Below are 20000 nucleotides of genomic sequence, written 5' to 3'. Positions count from 1 at the left end.
TCGGCCACATACAGTAGGTTGTGGTGGACCTATTGGGAACGTCCTCGCCTGGCGTTCTGCTGGAAGGGAGATAGATAGTTCTAGCAGTTTCTGCTGGTTCGTCATCCTTATGAGCAAAGGCTGTAAGGTTTGGGGGAGCCTAGTGAAGTTATCAGCAGCCATTGCCTGGCCCTCCCTGTTCTAGCTTCGGTGGAGAAAGGGCTTTGGCGCTGATCATATATATATATATATAATATATATATATATATATATATATATATATATATATATATATATATGTGTGTGTGTATATATATATATATATATATATATATATATATATATATATATATATATATATATATATGTGTGTGTGTGTGTGTGTGTGTGTTTGTGTGTGTGTGAACAGAATCTAGGGCATTGCCACTGTCCTTTGCCTGTGTCATTCATGTGCGGCCTTTAAACCTTTATTAGATGCAAGCTTATTTTCTTTCAACACTCCTGAAATACCGTTGTATAATTGTGCATATTTCTCTTAATGGTCGCTTCCAAAGATGTACAGACGATGAAACATAGTATTATAAGTTAAACTCAGGTTCTGTCAACGACATCCATTTTCTGGTCTCTCTTGACTTGAATAGCTTAGCTGTATTTAATAGGCAGAGATTGAAAATAATAAGATGGAATGTTACGTTGAAAAGAAAAATAGTAATAATAAAATTAAGTTTACGTTAAAAATTAAGAAAAAATATCAAAAAGAAATAATACGTTCAAGATTAATTCGAAAAAAAAATAGTAATACAAAATATAAGTTTACGTTAAAAATTTAAAAACATAAATCAAAATGAAATAATACGTTCAAAATTAATACGAGTATAATAACAAAATGAAATAGTAGTATTTATAATATAATTCAAAGGAAATAATATGAAAAATTACGTTTAGAATTAATATAAAGGCTAAAGAGCGGTTTTCACTTTCACATCAATCCTCTTTTCGAGATCTCTTGACCCGGGTCTGGCTTAATCGCCTTATTCCATAAAGAGATATTTTATTACTCAAATTTTAACCATTTCATATACAGCTTTAGAAGTGGTGTTATATTTTATCATGATATGTGAGTTTTGTTTTATATAATAATCTTAAATGTGCAGTTTTTACGGATTTTAAACTAATACTTGTGTTATTGCCTTTGTTTGTAGATATTTCCAATGATATTTGATAAATTTCATTCAATGAATTATTTGTTTTATCTTGATAATCTTATATCTGAGATAAATCTTATATTTTGAAATTTCGCGTAATGATTTGGGTCGACAAATCTTGAATAAATTCCAATCATTCTCAAGCAATTCTTATGAGCCCATGTATCGTGTACATATACTAATTCATGTATTTATTCAATGACTGTATGCGAAAGATGTCGGCACCTGCTGAAAATAACTAGACAAGCAAAGGTTTTTGCATCCTGATGAGTTCACTATGTGGGTTTTCTTCTTTTCTCTCTCTCTCTCTCTCTCTCTCTCTCTCTCTCTCTCTCTCTCTCTCTCTCTCTTCTTTCCGAATGGTGGCAACTGCATCCGTAGACTGTTTCAGAATTCTAAATTTAGTTCGACCGAAATGAATGATATTTCAAACCTTTATGCTGTCAGTTTTCATCTTATTGTTCTTTGATAAATTCTAAACTCTGAATATCTACTTCTTTTTAAGAAAGTTAAATATGCTAGTCCCTTAAGTAAATGGCTATATTAAAGCGTAAAGAAAGATATGGTGATAGGAATGAAGAATTATATGTTCACCCGTATCTACGTGTCAATCAGTCCTTCTGTCTGGCTGTACACAAAATAAATAAGATTATATATTGAAAATTGTGAATAGTTTTGTAAATAGAGGCGGGGAAAAGTAATATATTATATGGTGGATACATCATAATTAAAATGGGGATTCAAAATTTTAGATTTAATATTTTGGAATCCTAGCGAGTAGTTTTGTTGTTATTATCATTATTTTTAATTATTTACTGCATCAGTGTGCATAATGTGCTATAATGGCATGTAGCTTTTCTTCTTCTTCTTCTTCTCATTATTATTATTAATATTATTATTATTATTATTATTATTATTATTATTATTATTATTATTTTTATTATTATTAATATTAGGTTATCTTATCAAAATAAAGATAGGGCCTAAATATTCATATTTTGAATCAGGATAAGAGAAAATTTATGCCATGTTAAAAAACTACCTATGGAATGAAAACTGTCGTGAAAAACATCAAAGAAACGCAAAAGAACTTTCATTTTTTTTTACAATAAACATAAGGGTAATGATCTGTGTCCTTTTTTTTATTCATATACACCTTCGCAGTTTTTTTTTTTGGTACTCAGCTGAAAGCGCTACTTAGTGCAATGACCCAGTCTCTCTCTCTCTCTCTCTCTCTCTCTCTTCTCTCTCTCTCTCTCTCTCTCTCTCTCTCTAACTGGATTGAAAAGATACAGCACCACTCAATGTGGTAATTTCTTTGCATAAAAACAACAAATGCATAGAATAGACTTTCAGCGGATGTAGTAAACAGTAAAGCGGTGAACGAGTTCAAGAATAACTTGGACAAGATCATAAAGACTCTCTAAACGTTCAAACCAAATCGCTCTACCCAAGAACAAATGGTGTCTCCCCGGATGGACTAAAAAGTCTTTGAAACATTCAAAATCCTTGAAACTCTTTGTAACACACACACACACACACACACACACACACACTCTCTCTCTCTCTCTCTCTCTCTCTCTCTCTCTCTCCTCTTTTTTTTTTAAATAAGTGAATAGTGAGCTGGTTATTTACTCTCTCTCTCTCGTTCTCTCCTCTCTCTCTCTCTCTCGCTCTCTCTCTCTCTCCTCTCTCTCCTCTCTCCTCTCTCTCTCTCTCTCTCTCTGAAATAAGTGAGCTGTTTATTTATTGACCAACGACTCTCTCCTTTCCCTATCCCAATATTTTCTTCTTCTCTCCCCCATTCCATGTATTTTTATTTACCGCTTCCTCCTCGCCCAATCCGCTTTCTCTTCCCACGTTCATTCCTCACTTTCTGAACTCCCCATTTCCCTTCTCGTACACGTCCCCTCCGTTTTCCTCTCTCCCTTCTTGATATTCCTACCTTTTACTCCTTTCTTGATCATTCCTTTCTCTCCCTCCTCTAGTTTCTCTCTCCACTTAACTTCCTTTTCTTCTACCCCTCTTCTCCTCTCCTATGCTTAACTGTCATTCTCCCCATCCTGTATTCTCATCTCAATCCACCACCTCCCTTCTCCCCTTTCCCCTCATATCATCTCCATCCACATCACCGTCTTCGTCATTTCCCTCTTTTATCATATCCATCCTCTTCACCTTCCATCTCCCCTTCTCCATCTTCCCCATCTCCATCTACTTCACCTTCCTTCATCATTTCCCTTTTTATCATCTCCATCCATTTCACCTTCCTTCACCCTTTCCCCCTCTAATCTCCATTCATTTCACCTTCCTTCACCCTTTCCCCCTCTTATCTCCATCCATTTCAACTTCTTCACCCTTTCTCCCCCTCTTATCATCTCCATCCATTTCACCTTCCTTCCCCTTTCCCCCTCTTATCATCTCCATCCATTTCACCTTCCTTCACCCTTTCCCCCTCTTATCATCTCCATCCATTTCACCTTCCTTCACCCTTTCCCCCTCTTATCATCTCCATCCATTTCACCTTCCTTCACCCTTTCCCCCTCTTATCATCTCCATCCATTTTACCTTCCTTCACCCTTCTCCCCCCTCTTATCATCTCCATCCATTTCACCTTCCTTCACCCTTCCCCCTCTTATCATCTCCATCCATTTCACCTTCCTTCACCCTTTCCCCCTCTTATCATCTCCATCCATTTCACCTTCCTTCACCCTTTCCCCCCTTTATCATCTCCATCCATTTTACCTTCCTTCACCCTTTCCCCTCTTATCATCTCCATCCATTTCACCTTCCTTCACCCTTTCCCCCTCTTATCATCTCCAACCATTTCACCTTCCTTCACCCTTTCCCCCTCTTATCATCTCCATCCATTTCAACTTCCTTCACCCTTTCCCCCTCTTATCATCTCCATCCATTTCACCTTCCTTCACCCTTTCCCCCTCTTATCATCTCCATCCATTTCACCTTCCTTCACCCTTTCCCCCTCTTATCATCTCCATCCATTTCACCTTCCTTCACCCTTTCCCCCTCTTATCATCTCCATCCATTTCACCTTCCTTCACCCTTTCCCCCTCTTATCATCTCCAACCATTTCACCTTCCTTCACCCTTTCCCCCTCTTATCATCTCCATCCATTTCAACTTCCTTCACCCTTTCCCCCCTCTTATCATCTCCATCCATTTCACCTTCCTTCACCCTTTCCCCCTCTTATCATCTCCATCCATTTCACCTTCTTTCACCCTTTCCCCCTCTCATCATCTCCATCCATTTCCCCTTCCTTCACCCTTTCCCCCCCTCTTATCATCTCCATCCATTTCACCTTCCTTCACCCTTTCCCCCACTTATCATCTCCTCTCTACTTCTGCTGTGCCTCGCAGAAACGTCATCGATATGAATTAATGTCTGTCTTCGACTTTTGTTTCATTTATGTCATTATATCGTCCCGTCGAGACATAATCAGTGATCCGTTCTACATCCGCCTTTGGTTATAGATGAGACACGTTTTCGAAAAAAAATAACTCTCTCTCTCTCTCTCTCTCTCTCTCTCTCTCTCTCTCTCTCTCTCTCCTCTCTCTCTCTCTCTCTCTCTCTCTCTCTCTCTCTCGTGTCCTGGTACTTCCCTGGGGCATTTACTGTCATTGCTCAGTTCAGATATCAAATGTGTTGTCTTTGTTTCCATTGTGAAGGATATGGAGAATCATTTAGCTAGTTTATAGCTAATTCAATGATCATAGATATTTTTATATCCTTTATTTTGGTATATTTAAAGAGATAAAAATAATAACTTTAAAGAAAATATAGTCTGACATCACACGTTTTTTTTTTATTGGAGATCTTTATTCTGTAGTGTTAAGTATTGACACTCAAGTTTAATTAATACATTTAAGAACCATAAGTATCCCCAATCCCCCCCCCTCTCTCTCTCTCTCTCTCTCTCTCTCTCTCTCTCAAAACTAGTCTGCATTAACATATTTTAGTATTTTGGCTGATCTTCGACCTCTGTTTCTCTGAAATATTACAACTTCAACTCAGATTTCTCTCTCTCTCTCTCTCTCTCTCTCTCTCTCTCTCTCTCTGAAGGACACAACTGGATCAGAGAGCTGTACTATCCTCTACTATCCTCTACACCGTGATAGTCCCAGATAAGGTTTTATAATCATGACTTCCACAAACATTTCGGGAAAGAACTAAAATTGTTCATATCGAAATTAACAATGTAGAGTACAAGTTTGCATCTGACGCCTTTAGATAATCGCTCATCTATTTATCTATCTACTTAGGCATTTCTTCCAATTTTTATGGATAGCTGACATAAATAAAAGAACAATGGGGGACTTCTCTTTGCTCCTCCCAGTCTGACGAAGGACTCAGCCAAGTTTGGTTGGTACTGCTAGGGTACCACAGCCCACCCTTCCCCGTTATCCACCACAAATGAAGCTTCATATACTGAATCCCCTACTGCTGCTACCTCAGCGGTCACCAAGGCGAACGGAGGAAGCAGCAAGGCCTATCGGAACTGCATCACAATCGCTTGCTATTCATTCCTATTTTTAGCACTCTCTTTTGCCTCTCACATCTGTCCTCCTGTCACATAGGGCTTTCTTAACTCCATCCATTTACCCAAACCTTGGCCTTCCTTTTGTACTTCTCCCATCAACTCATGCATTCATCACCTTCTTCAGCTGTCAGCCATTTTCCATTCGCTCTACATAGTCACCCATAGTTTTACAAAATAAAAGAAATGGAAAAAACAGTATCGAAGGGGTAAATCTTAACATGCTAGTAAAAAGTATATACAGTATGCCAAGACCAAGTTAACCAAAAGCAAGCATAATGTATAAAATATGTATATTACCTTTCCAGTGTTTTAAGCAATTAGCCCGAGGCTTCTATATCCATCCTTCAACTTCCGAATCACTGGCTTCGATAACCTTTAACCTTTTGCATACACTTAGCCGTCTGTCGATTCCTTGATTTTAATGCTCTTCTTTTGCAAATATCTTTTCACATCTTCCAGGCAGAACATTCAAGAACTTGTCTTCTTCTTTCCTCTCAATACCTTATTGTAGAACATTTTCACATTTTTTTTTATCCCACAGGTATAGGGAATTTTATATGCATAGGTTATTTGTGGTTTGATATTTAAAGTAGCAAAACATTTTTGATTATGAGAAACCTTTGTAAGAAAAAATTGCTATTGAAATTAATATGGCTTCTCTTTTTCTTTCTCATTCTCTCAAGCTTTCATATTTGTGGGTGTCACTTGTTGACCCTAAGTCTGTGTTTTCTTTTTTCTTTAATTAGATATATTGTTCATATCAATGCTATTATTTTAAGGATTCACAAGAAATAACGGATTAGTTATCATAATTATTTAGCGGTGATAGTTTAAGTATTATGTGAGGGCAACAGCACCAATGATGATGATAATTAAATGTTTTGAAAATAATGTCGGGATAATAGTAAAAATCTGTATATCAAATTATTGGAAATTTCGTGATACCTTTATTTTCTTTAACACCTACACCAGTTCAAAACAATCTATTTCACATTTCAACGTATTCTAATCTATTTACATCATATTATCTCTTAAATTCATGTAAGTACATTGTCACCCCCAGTACATATATTACATACTATTTATTTCAACATCCTCCTTTTATTTTGCTCACTTGTAGTCAATATTCACGTTTTGCATCTATAAAGGATCTTATATTCCCACTTTTCTTTAAAACAAATTTTTTGTATTCAACTTCGTGCAGAAATCCTCCTCCTCTCTCTCTCTCTCTCTCTCTGCATATATGTATATATATATATATATATATATATATATATATATATATATATATATAATATTTATATACATATATATAATATATATATATATATATATGTTTGTGTGTGTGTGTGTTTGTATGTGTGTATTCACACACCTATATAATTTTGCTCTGTGAATATTATATATATCATCATCATGATCATCACCTCCTACGCTTATTGACGCAAAGGGGCCTCTGTTAGATTTCGCCAGTCATCTCTATCTTTAGCTTTTAATAAGGACAGCATCATCGGCATACTCTAGGTCTGCTAAATTCCTATCACCATTATATATAAATATATATATATATATATATATATATATATATATATACTGTATATATATATATATATATATATATATATATATATATACTGTATATATATATATATACATATATATATGTGTGTGTGCATATATATATATATATATATATATATATATATATATACTGTATATATATACACACATACATATATATATATATATATATATATATATATATATATGTATATATATATATATATATATATATATATATATATATATATATGTGTATATATATATATATATCTATCTATCTATCTATATATATATATATATATATATATATATATATATATATATATATATATATATATATATATATATATAGTGTGTGTGATTGTATGTGTATATCTTGGAGTGCGTATACCAGACTTTCCTCTTGGAACTGAACTATCAGGACCTCCACGTTGGAAAACTAGTTACGGACTCGGTAAAGGTCGGGCAAAAGGTAAATAACCTAGATAATGAGAAGTTTCTCTCTCTCTCTCTCTCTCTCTCTCTCCTCTCTCTCTCTCTCTCTCTCTCTCTCTCTCTCTCTCTCTCTCTCTCTTTCTTACACACACACACACACACCTATGAATTGTCAACATAATTATTATTATGGATATTTTACTTTAAAGCATTTTTACTTCACAAGTATTTCAAGCTGAAGGGAGTAATATCATTTGAACATATTATGGGTAGTCTCTCTCTCTCTCTCTCTCTCTCTCTCTCTCTCTCTCTCTTACTTGTAAAATTTCAGCATAATTAATGTTATGGATATTTTACTTTAAAACATTTTTGGTTTACAGGTATTTTACGCTTAAGGGAGAAATATCATCTGAACATATTATGGGTAGTCTCTCTCTCTCTCCCTCTCTCTCTCTCTCTCTCTCTCTCTCTCTCTCTCTCTCTCTCTCTCTCTCTCTCTCTCTCTCTCTCTTGTAAATTTTCAGCATGATTAATATTATGGATATTTTACTTTAAAACATCTTTGGTTTACAGGTATTTTACGCTTAAGGGAGAAATATCATCCAAACATATCATGGGTAGGCTCTCTCTCTCTCTCTCGTGATGAGACCCCCGTAGTGCATTTAATTCAACGGGAGTTGTATTTTTATTCGGTACAATGAAAGTTTTTAGTTTGAATACAATGGAATGAATGCTCGCTTTCATGCAGCCATTTAATCAGCTGTAACAATCCAGGATTGCATCAAGTTCTTGTTGGGAACGTCTTACCGTTTGGATTGAAGTGGCTTTCAAGTTCAGTTGCTTGAGCATAATTGCTCTATTCCCCCCCCCCCCCTAAGAACTACCCTCCCCCATGGAACCCTTCCCCCCCACCCCCCAACCCTCACACTATCCCATCCCAAATACCTGCTTGTTTTAGTTGTTTATAAGAAGGGAAAATATTCTCTAGTAGGTATTGAATATCATTTTGAAAGAGCATACAGTCTTCATTCGTCAAATTGAGAAAGCTAGTTAGAAGATTTGAATTTGATAGTAATAATTGCTATTGAATGCTTGCTTGTAATATTTATTTTAATGTTGTTATTCTTAAAATATTTTATTTTTCCTTTTTTTCTTTCCTCACTGGGCTATTTTCCGTGGGGCTCCTGGGCTTATAGCATTCTGCTTTTCCAACTAGGGTTGTAGCTTAGTAAGTAATGATAATAATGTCATCGGTAACCTCGATGATGCTCCTTCTGAAGAGTCTCTCTCTCTCTCTCTCTCTCTCTCTCTCTCTCTCTCTCTCTCTCTCTCTCTCTCTCTCTCTCTCTCTCCCGGACCAATTACGACCATAATTACTCGAAAATCATGTCCAACCTTGACAGGATTCTCGATAATCCGCACATGACTGGAGAGACATTGTTTGTGAAACGGATACCTAATCAGTCACCCATTTGGGTTCACTCACGTCCACAAGCAAAGGAGAGGTATTCGTCGAAGTAGCTTCGGCGGAGCAGATTTCATTTCACGTCTCGCAACTTCCAATTAGCGTTACAGAACTCAACCCTGAAGCTTAGCAGACAGAGAAACTGGAGCTTAGCAGACAGCGAAAGACGGGTCGGGTCTTCGAGAGGGAATAGTAGGCGATCATTCAAGTCCTTCCCTGAATACGAACAATCATATGATGGAAACTATAATACGTGGAAACGTGATACTGATGGGCAAAGCGTACATACGCTGAATACTAGAATTCGTAATTGGTCTATGTGTTACAACACCATCCACGGTCAAGTCTAGCACGGCTCTGAAGATATGACGTTTCATAGTTCGGAATGACTTTTATAATCATTCTGTATGATCATTAATTACCCTCTAAATGGATAATAGGAACTAATTTATTGTATCATGGACGCTGTTGTTTTATTAACCAACACTAAACAGCGTAATTTCTTGACAAGACTTTGACAGGTGCCCACCAAGGAAAATCCAACGCTTTCCACATACATGACCAACTAAACAAACTTGGGGTGTGACGTGTGGATAGCAATGTCATCTCGCAAATACCGGCTGAATACTGGCAGAAAGGCCCTGGAATTAAAGGCATATTTTGTCCATTATACCTCTGGAAATAGATATAAATCGATTGTTATTCCCAGGTATGTATTCACTCCTGTCGTCGTTTGTATGTGAACCACTTTACACAAAAACTACTTTATCGATTTTTACCAAACTTGGTAGTCATGTTAGGTATGACCCAAGGATGAATCTTTAATATTTTGGATAGAGTACATCAACGTACAAGTGCGTAGTGGAGTTAAGAGCAAAATAAGAATGCTTAGCATGGCGAAGGCATGCTCTCTACCGAGTGCCCCTCTAGTTTTTCTTTGTGTCAGTGTAGGTTACGGAAACCTCACAATAACAAGCAGGTATGTTTTTGAATCCCACCACGGAGTGGTTGACTCATTTTATTCCGTACTCGAAAAGATAAAAGGTCTTCATTGCTGCTAATACACACAGACACCCATACACACGCACACACGCACACGCGCACACACACACACATTATATATATATATATATATATATATATATATATATATATATATATATATATATATATATATATATATATATATATTATATATATATATATATATATATATATATATATATATTATGTTTGTGTGTGTCATGAGAAAAAATGTGACTATATAATTATAGTATGTAAATGCGTACCTTATTACCAAGTACGTGCCATATTTTATATTGACATATTGTCACCAAAAATATTTTCTCCACTTTTACTACCTAATAAAAAACCCCATTGCTCTCCTGATTAAATCTTCGGTTCCTGAAATTCTACTGATCCTGATTTCTGTCTGAATGTAGCTATGTTCAGTCAGGATCAGAATGCAAAGTTAAATAGGCAAAGGGGGTAGGTGGTGGGGGGAGGGGGGGGTTCCCTAAGGTAAATAGCATTGAGAAGGTTGCTTAGTGCTATATAGCTGGGGTTATTCGGGTTTAAGTCCCATGCCGCTCATCGAGTCAACATGTGGACTAGTAATTAGTGGATTGCATACATCAAATAATGATATTGCTCTGGCCACAGAATGGCATTACGTGAATGACATTATAATGAGACCAAGTGGAATAGGGAAGCAATGAGCGTGCATTGATCTGCACGTTCAGAGGTTAATTATTGTTCAATGCAAGTTCGATATATAATTATGCATATGCTTCTATGCTAAGATTGTGTGGCGATAGGAAACCCAAGAAATTTTGGCTTTGGTATTCCCATGCTTTACGTATTGTAAGTATTGATACAAACGCTCATATAAAATGTTTTCATCTCTCTCTCTCTCTCTCTCTCTCTCTCTCTCTCTCTCTCTCTCTCTCTCTCATATACTTAAATGTTTGTCTCTATATCGTATCCCTTTGTATAACCTTCCATATATAGATGTTAACAATATTATTTTTATTATGTACTTAAATGTCTGTGTATACTTTATTTTGTATTCGTTTGGCATAACTTAATTATAATGTAGATGTAAACAATATTTACTGTTACCATGTACTCAAATGTCTGACGTCAATGGGCGCAATAAATTGATTAAAACAAATCTCTCTCTCTCTCTCTCTCTCTCTCTCTCTCTCTCTCTCTCTCTCTCTCTGGGTTATGCACAACGCGTACCATGAAGGTGCAACAATGATAATGGGGTTTTCTCTCTCTCTCTCTCTCTCTCTCTCTCTCTCTCTCTCTCTCTCTCTCTCTCTCACATATGCAGAAAGCGTACCATGAAGGTGCAATAGTGATAATGGACGTGATGCTGTATCATAATGAAAATTTGGAATTACGTTGCCTCGGTTGGCGTGTTGAGTAATATCATTGAGTAGGCTTTTAAAATGCTTCATACAATGGGACCAAGTAATTAAGTGTCACTTTGGGTAGGGCCACTTAAAACCTAAGTAGAAGGGATTTCGTGAAGGGATTTCATGAAAGTGAGGAAGTAATAGTCACCTGTTGTACGTGCTTCGAATTCTCTGTGTCTCACTCTCTCTTTTTGTACATGTATAGGTGTCTTAATGTATTACTTACTCTCTCTTGCAGTGTATACAAACTACGTATTAACAGATGCTAGTCCATAGTTGTTCACACACATATGTATGCAGTATATTTGTGTATATATATATGTATATATATATATATATATATATATATATATATATATATATATATATATATATATATTTATATATATATATATATATATATATATATATATATATATATATATATATATATATATATATATATATATATATATGGGCGTATAATTATTATTATTATTATTATTATTATTATTATATTATTATATTATTATTATTATTAGTTGCTAAGCTACAACCCTAGTGGGAATAGCAGGATGCTATAAGCTCAGGGGGCCCCATCAGGGAAAATAGCCCATACTAAAAAGAGGTCCAAGTTTGATTCCTGGACGAAAATAAGGGGATGGAAATGTTGTGTTAAGAATCCAATACGATTTGTTGCAATATTGGTTTATATGTATATCTATCTATCTATCCATCTATCCATCTATCTATTTATCTGTATGTGTGCGAGAGTATGTATGTATGTATGTATAATAAACCTATGCATATAATATTTCTCAGTGCATCTTAAAAAGGTGAAACTTGGGTACTATAGGTCAAGAAGTTCACATGGCTTTAGGCCTTCAGCGAATAGCATATACAATGCCACTTGTCTTATTATCCTAATATCGACATATTCTAGAGTTTATGTAGTACAGTATACAGTTTCGTGATAAATACGGAAAATCCGTATGAATGCGTGTTCAAACACAAACTGAAGTAGCTTGTTAGGGTAATGAGCAATGTTTACGTATAGTTACCATTATCGCTTGCAATTGCAATTAATCAAAATAAACAGCAGCTATCAGAGAACATTGTTTATACTTAGGGTTGTGATGGCTCATGTGGTATCGTCCATGAATGGTGATCGCCTGACTGGGATTCGAGTCCCGCTGAAATAGTTAGTTTCTTTGATCGTTGCAACCTCACTATCCTTGTGAGCTAAGTATGGCGGGTTTGTGGGACCCTAAAGGCCTATTTGTTGAGTCGTCAGAAGCCATTGCCTGGCTCTCCTTGGTCCTAGCTTGGGTGGAGAGAGGGGTTGGGCGCTGATCATATGTATATATGGTCAGTCTTTGGAGGATCGTCCTGCGTGATAGGGAATTGTCACTGTCCCTTATCTCTGCCATTCATGAGCGGCCTTTAAAACCTTTAAATGAGTATGTACCCTTGTAATAACATCATATTATAACATCTTATCCTTTTGGAGTCTAACTCGTTGACTCGTTACAAGAGAAATAAACCATAGTGCCATGATTGCAGTTCATAAGGTGCACTGTACGCATTGCTAAACATATTAGCAGCGGCTTTACTTCAGTTCAATCCCCATTTTTCGCCTTCTGTGTCACCTTCGTTTTCAGCCCCAAAATGGGCTCCCCGCACCCAGTGCCTGTCATATGTCCCATTTTTCATTAATTTTAGGAATATAAGAAACGATGTGTAATCATATTCGACGGAAGTTTGGAATAATTACACCTATGTATTTCCTCAAAGAGAAGTTAAAATCCTTCTTCAGATATGATAATTTATCAAACTGGCGTGACAACGCCATAGATCATGGAGAGCTTAAAACGAAAACGCGCTGTGACACAAAGTATCAAGTTGATTAATCTCTGCATTTTCACGAGTAGGACGAAGCTGAAGATGAATTACACATAAACATACCATTTCAGTAAGCCAAGGTCATTGCTACATTAAATATGAAAGGTTATGCAATCACGATCAGTGTTTGTATGTGTTTTAAACGTTTTTACTTAGTCTTATCAATGTTTTTAAATGCCATAGATCGGGTAAAGGAAACCATAATTTTCTGCTATTTTAGATATCAACAAATCGTTGATATCTGTATACAGTGATCCAATAATCTCGTATTAAATATATTTGATCTTCTTTACATATCAGTTTCCTTTAAGATTATAGGTTTATCCATCTTTGCAGCCCTAGCAATAAGCAGAGAAGCATTCGTTAACATCTTATCCCTTACATTTACCTTTAACAAAAACAACAACAACAACAGCCGAGAAATATGTCGGCATATGAGTCAGACAATACAACGTGGGTGTATCGTATAGGCCTAAAGGAAAGTTAACATAGAATTATCGAGGCTTTTCAAATTAGGTTTTAACAGCTGTCATTATGCTTCTTTAGAATTTATTCTGTTTAAATCGATAGTATTACGATCGTTTACGATGCCCATTCATTTCATTTGGGCAGCCCAGTATGCGCTGGTATCCCCATCAAAATGATAACTGAATAATTTAAACTCCTAACATTAACATATTAAGAAACTGGAAGTAATCTGAAATCCGAAAAATCAACTACCCCCAAATTTCTTTTTATTTCTGATTTTTTTTTTTTTTTTTTTTTTTTTTTTTAATAAAAGATACATCAATAGTTCTCTTATTAATGTGTACACAATGGGAAAAGGGTGGCTATAACGTTCACAAAGACTCTCGAGGAACTGTGATTAAATTTGTATTGGTCAGAAGGGGTGATCCCTTCCGTGGAGATTAAGTTTTACATAAAAGATATTTTATAAAAGGAATAAAGAGAAATATTTCATACCTACAGAGATTGTGGTTTACACAGTGATTGTAATCTTAATATTGAGCACGAACTTGACAGATGAAACCTTTGTAAGTCTCATCAGTCGGACGTATAAGTTTATATGTCTTTAATATTTGCGTTCTTTGTTTTTCTCCGGAGGAAGTTCTTCCATTATATATCTAGCATTTATGATTTGATATTTATTGTTTGGATGTGGTAGTTACTCTTGTGATGATATTATTACTATATATATATATATATATATGTGTGTGTGTGTGTATATATATATATATATATATATGTATATATATATATACATATATATATATATATATATATATAGGTATATGTATATATATAGGTATATGTATATATATATATATATATATGTATATATATATATATATATATATATATATATATATATATATATATATATATATCTATATATATGTATATATGTACATATATGTATGTATATATAAATATGTATATATATGTATATATATATATATATATATATATATATATATATATATATATATATAGGTATATGTATATATATGCATATATATGTATATGTGTATATATATATATATATATATATATATATATATATATATATATATATATATATATATATATTGTCTTGTTTGTATGTTATATATATGCATTCATATGATTTAGCCATTGTCTTTCAAATTTGTTTACAGTAATCAATCTTGTCTTTTTCAATTATGTCTTGTTTAAGACTTCAATCTTGTCTTTTTCAATTCTATGTGATTATCATAAATTATACGAATTAAACATCATCCTCTTTATGTATTCTGGCATTGCTTTCCTTTCTCTCGTTATAATATTTACAATCTCTTCTGAATTAGTTATCGAGTGGTTGTTGTGTTTTACGGCAAAATATATCTTCGCAATAATAACAGAAATTTCCAAAGGTACTTCAAATAAATTGGGTTTAAATGTTAAGGACATAATTAGAATATTTTCATTCATCCTTATCCTAATTAGTGTTTTGAGGTTAAATGAACCTTTCTAATTAGCGAAACTTTTTTTAACATTTATTATGTATTTTTTATGGTTCTGACTCGACTAAGACCATTTTTTTTTCGATATATAAAATCGAGGTTTATGAGAGCACCAATACGTTGTTTCTCTGTGAGGATTTTTTCAAGATGCTGTTATTGTGTTATGAAGTTTTTTTTCGTAAATACGTTTTTGGTTGTGTTTTTATTTGTACTTTAAACACACACAAGTGCGCTAACTCACACTGTTATGCACTCACATTCATTCACATACACACATATATGTGTGTGTGTGCATATATATATATATATATATATATATATGTGTGTGTGTGTGTGTGTGTTTGTGTATATATATAATATGTGTATTTACGTAATGCAGTTCATCCATATTTTACAGCTATAAAGAGGTTCTTTCCTGAAAAATTTTCAACATGATTACGTTCATTATGTACAGTAGATTAATATGCCTTCAGTTAACTGCATTTTCTTGACAGCATCGTTTTAAAAAGTAAAATTAGAAATGAAAAGCAATTGATTTCTATAAACGTAGAAGTTTGCTTAGTAATTACGAAGATCATAGAAATGTACTCATTACATGGAATTAGCTTGCTGATATAGATTATTGTTAATAATAAAATACTAGATATTAATTGAACTTCTTTGGAAAATGTAAAGGTGCGTTTTGCGTCTGCGCAGAGTTGCATTTGTAAGGATAGTTCATTTACTTCGAAATTCAGTAAAATCCAATAATGAAATGAAAAACCTAAAGGTCCGTAACTCAAACCAATGCTTATAAAACTTATTCAGCTATTAACACAGTATCCCTAATAAGTAATTATATACTCAAAATGGCTAGTTTAAAGAAGGACACTTACACAGTATCCATATAAAGTAATAATTCAAAATGGATATTTCCATCTTATTAAAACTGTTCTGAAAATATGAAAACTTGTCTAACGGATCTACAAACAAACATGCATACGTATAAAACATAGTTCTCACATAGTATCCATAATAAATAATAATTCAAAATGGATATTTCATTCTGTTTTGAGAATATGAAAACTTATCTACCGAATTTACAAAAGAACATGCAAAGGTATAAAGAATAGTACTCACACGGCATCCATATCAAGTAATAATTCAAAATGGATATTTCCATCTTAAAAATATCCTATTCTGAGAAAATGCAAACGTATCTACAAAAAAAAAAAAAAAAAAAAACCATGCGCATGTATAAAGAATAATACTCACACAGTATCCATAAAAAGTAATACTTCAAAATGGATATATCCATCTTTAAAAATTATGATCTGAAAATAAGAAAATCTGCAAAAAAAAAAAAAAAAAAAAAAAAACATGCAAAGGTATAAAGAACAGTACTCACACATATGCTGACCAAGAACCCAGGTCTCGGGTCTGGAATGGAGTTCAGTCAGCGCCGTCGGGAGAGACACTAGCAGAACCAGGAGGTCAGCCGCTGCTAGATTCACCAGCAGGAGGTTGGTAGATGACCTGAGCTCTCTGGTTCTCATGACTACGATTGGCACCAGCACATTACCCGTCACGCCCACGAACATGAGGAATACGAGCACGCCCGTCCACATCCCCACCGCCCACTCTGGAAACACTTCCAGGTCCATGCCCATGTGGATCTGAGAGCCATGCCAAATGGACCGGTTCATGCCATGTGTCTCAGAAGTCAGACCGTCTGAGGAATTGTTCTCTTCGACTACTATGGAGGCGTTTCCTAGATGGGTGGCCCATGGGGAGCTGTCTACGCCCACCACTGATTCGTGGGCAAGGGCGTCTGAAGACCAGGCATCCTCAGCGTTGAAACTGCCGCTTCCTGGGGGGCGTCCCGAATCAGCGGCAGCTGCAGCCGGATGGTAGTACCAGCTAGGGACAGCTGTGGATGTTATAAAACTGGACATGACTTAGGTTGAGTAATCTCTATTATAGATTTTACCGTAACATCTTTGGTTTCATTAATTAAGTCACTTGCGTCTTTCTATATTTGTTTTTTCCCAACAATATCAATATAAGCCTAATTTGCTTTTGCTGATGGGCCTATGCATTTTCATTTTGAAGAAATGTCACAATAACCGTTTCTTTCAGCACTGCGAAAGTATTCCTTAATCATTTTTGCTTTGTTATTTCAGGAGGTTAAGGGTTGAAGCTTTTCAATTACACCCTTTACTTATTAACACTTTCAATACATTCACATTCAAGTGTTGAATGAATCATTTCGTTTTTCTTTTAGTTTGATTGTAACTAGTTCCTGCCACTTTGAGGTCCCCGAATGGTTGATACCTGAAAAGAAAAATATTATATTTTGAGATTAGTCGGGTTTGATTAGTGTGGTTTGGTGTGCTGTGCTGTGTGATAGGCTTAAATAGGGATGAAATTAAGAAGGATCATGATTTATTGAAGGGTTTAAGAAAAAATAAGAATTACGAGAACAAGATGGCTTTGTATCTACAGTAAGGGAATGTCTATTGTGGATTAAGTTTTAAATACTTTAAAATACCTTATTGTGGTCAGCTTTAAGGTGTATGAGTATAGTTTTGTTTCCATTTTCTTGCTTATATCAATGCACTCTTGTTTAATAATAATGTTTTAATGCCAAACGCATACACACACACTCACACACACATATCTCTCTCTCTCTCTCTCTCTCTCTCTCTCTCTCTCTCTCTCTCTCTCTATATATATATATATATATATATATATATATATATATATATATATATGTGTGTGTGTGTGTGTGTGTGTGTGTGGAGAAAGTACGTTCAAGCGTATATGCGAAGTGCAAATGAAATATACATTAGGCAGAGTAATTTCTTTATATTTAGGTTGCAATACGCCTGAGAGTGAAGAATTCGAAAGCTGTGGGAAGCTCATTAGCTTTAAGAGATTATAATGTCTCCAGCTAATTAAAACCTGAAAAGAACAAGAGTTGTTTGAAAAAAACCAATTGGAAAAGGAAACCAAACGACTTCGGAGAAAAAATAAATGCGACATAAGAAACTGTGAGCTAATGAGGCTGAAAGCGTAGGGTAGGTTCAGTAACATTGAAATAGGTTTTAATGACCTTTCTCTCTCTCTCTCTCTCTCTCTCTCTCTCTCTCTCTCTCTCTCTCTCTACATGCCTGAACGATATGTTACCGTCAATTCTCAAGATTCTCTTTAGGCTGAAAAGAACATGTTTAATGAGTTTGAAAAGTTGAACAATTGAGGAAATAGGTTTTCCCTTTTTTTTTTACACTCCTCCCCCCGCCCACACACACACACATACGCACACACACCTCCGTTCAGTATCCCCAACCCATTCCCAACCAGAGCAAACTATTTGATATCTACCTGGAGAGATTAATGAATTCTTTTAAAATGGCGCCGATTCTAATTCATTTGAGAGAGAGAGAGAGAGAGAGAGAGAGAGAGAGAGAGAGAGAGAGAGAGAGAGATCTTCTGCTCCATCAATTCTCGACGTCTTGCAATTCTCTCCATGCGCCATTAATTTTATTTTGTCGTTTTTTCTTTCTTTTTCCTCTCCGTTATTACAAAAGCTTTTTCTTTCTCATTTCGTCTTCTCCAGTTCTCTGATCTTATAGCTAGTCTCTTTCCGTTTTCATAGGCGTTTTCTTATTCTATTTTATTCTTTTTTTCCTACTTCCTAATTCATCCATTTCCAAACTATTTTCATTCCACACTTTCTAACAATGTATCAATGGAAGTTATCATGATGGTTGATTAGCAGCCATTTATTCGCCTATTCTTTTTTTTTTTTTTTTTTTTTTTTTTTTTTTTTTTTTTTTTTTTTTTTTTTTTGGAAAAAAATAGAATACATTGTTGTTGAACATTGCCTGGCCAAGCACAGGACTCTTTCAATTCTGCATCCCGTAGCGAAAATGCATACATATAAAAGGAACAGCCTGTTTTTACATATTTTCTAAATTCGTAAATAAATTGCTTAATATCTACTCCTCCTTTCTCCGCCGGCCTTCATACACAGCTTTTAAAAAAAGAAAAAAAAAGAAAAAAAAAATCTTGCTTTAGGAGAAGTGCTTTTCTTCTGGTATTACTTATAAGTGAAATACGTCAGGTTAAGAAGCCTTCTTGCTCAAGCAGCAGCCGTTCTGGTAATCTTGGTTTTCTTAAATCTTGACAGCGCCTATATTGGATAGAGAGACTAGGAAATTGTGGCATATTTGGGGTATTTTTTAAGGAGAACTTTGAACGTCTTTTAGGGATAATGGCCATTGAAGTCATTATCTTTATTGAAAACTTCAAATTGTATTTTTTTTCTTAGTTGCTTTTGATCTTCAGAGCAGGAGGATAGAAACTAGTTTCAGTTTAGCAAGTTTCAGGGAAACAAGGACGACTGGTTGCGTAGTTGGAGGTATAAAAGAGAGGGAAGGATGCTTCATTTAGGAAATATTTTCTATAAACTTAGAAATGATAATAATTATAATAATGGTAATATTCAATGTAACAGTATCTTCTTTATAA

The 20000-nt window shown here is 34.8% G+C and overlaps 1 protein-coding gene across 2 annotated transcripts in view; it reads right to left on the bottom strand.

Moving 5' to 3' along the window:
• Positions 1–20000, bottom strand: part of LOC137614714 (uncharacterized) — a 408330-nt gene that overhangs the window by 277238 nt on the left and 111092 nt on the right. Inside the window, exon 1 of one of the 2 annotated variants that reach the window (XM_068344391.1) lies at positions 16876–17795. The exons of the other annotated variant lie outside the window; for it this stretch is intronic. Coding sequence (XP_068200492.1) covers positions 16876–17422 — 547 coding nt within the window. The 5' untranslated portion in view covers positions 17423–17795. Of the gene's footprint in view, positions 1–16875; positions 17796–20000 lie in introns of those variants that run through there. 2 annotated transcript variants of the gene reach the window in all.

This window comes from Palaemon carinicauda, chromosome 21 (genome assembly GCF_036898095.1).
Source record: "Palaemon carinicauda isolate YSFRI2023 chromosome 21, ASM3689809v2, whole genome shotgun sequence".
Classification (NCBI taxonomy): Eukaryota; Metazoa; Arthropoda; class Malacostraca; order Decapoda; family Palaemonidae; genus Palaemon; species Palaemon carinicauda.
The sequence above is the reverse complement of the archived record's forward strand: the minus strand, read 5'-3'. Positions and strand labels throughout refer to the sequence as shown.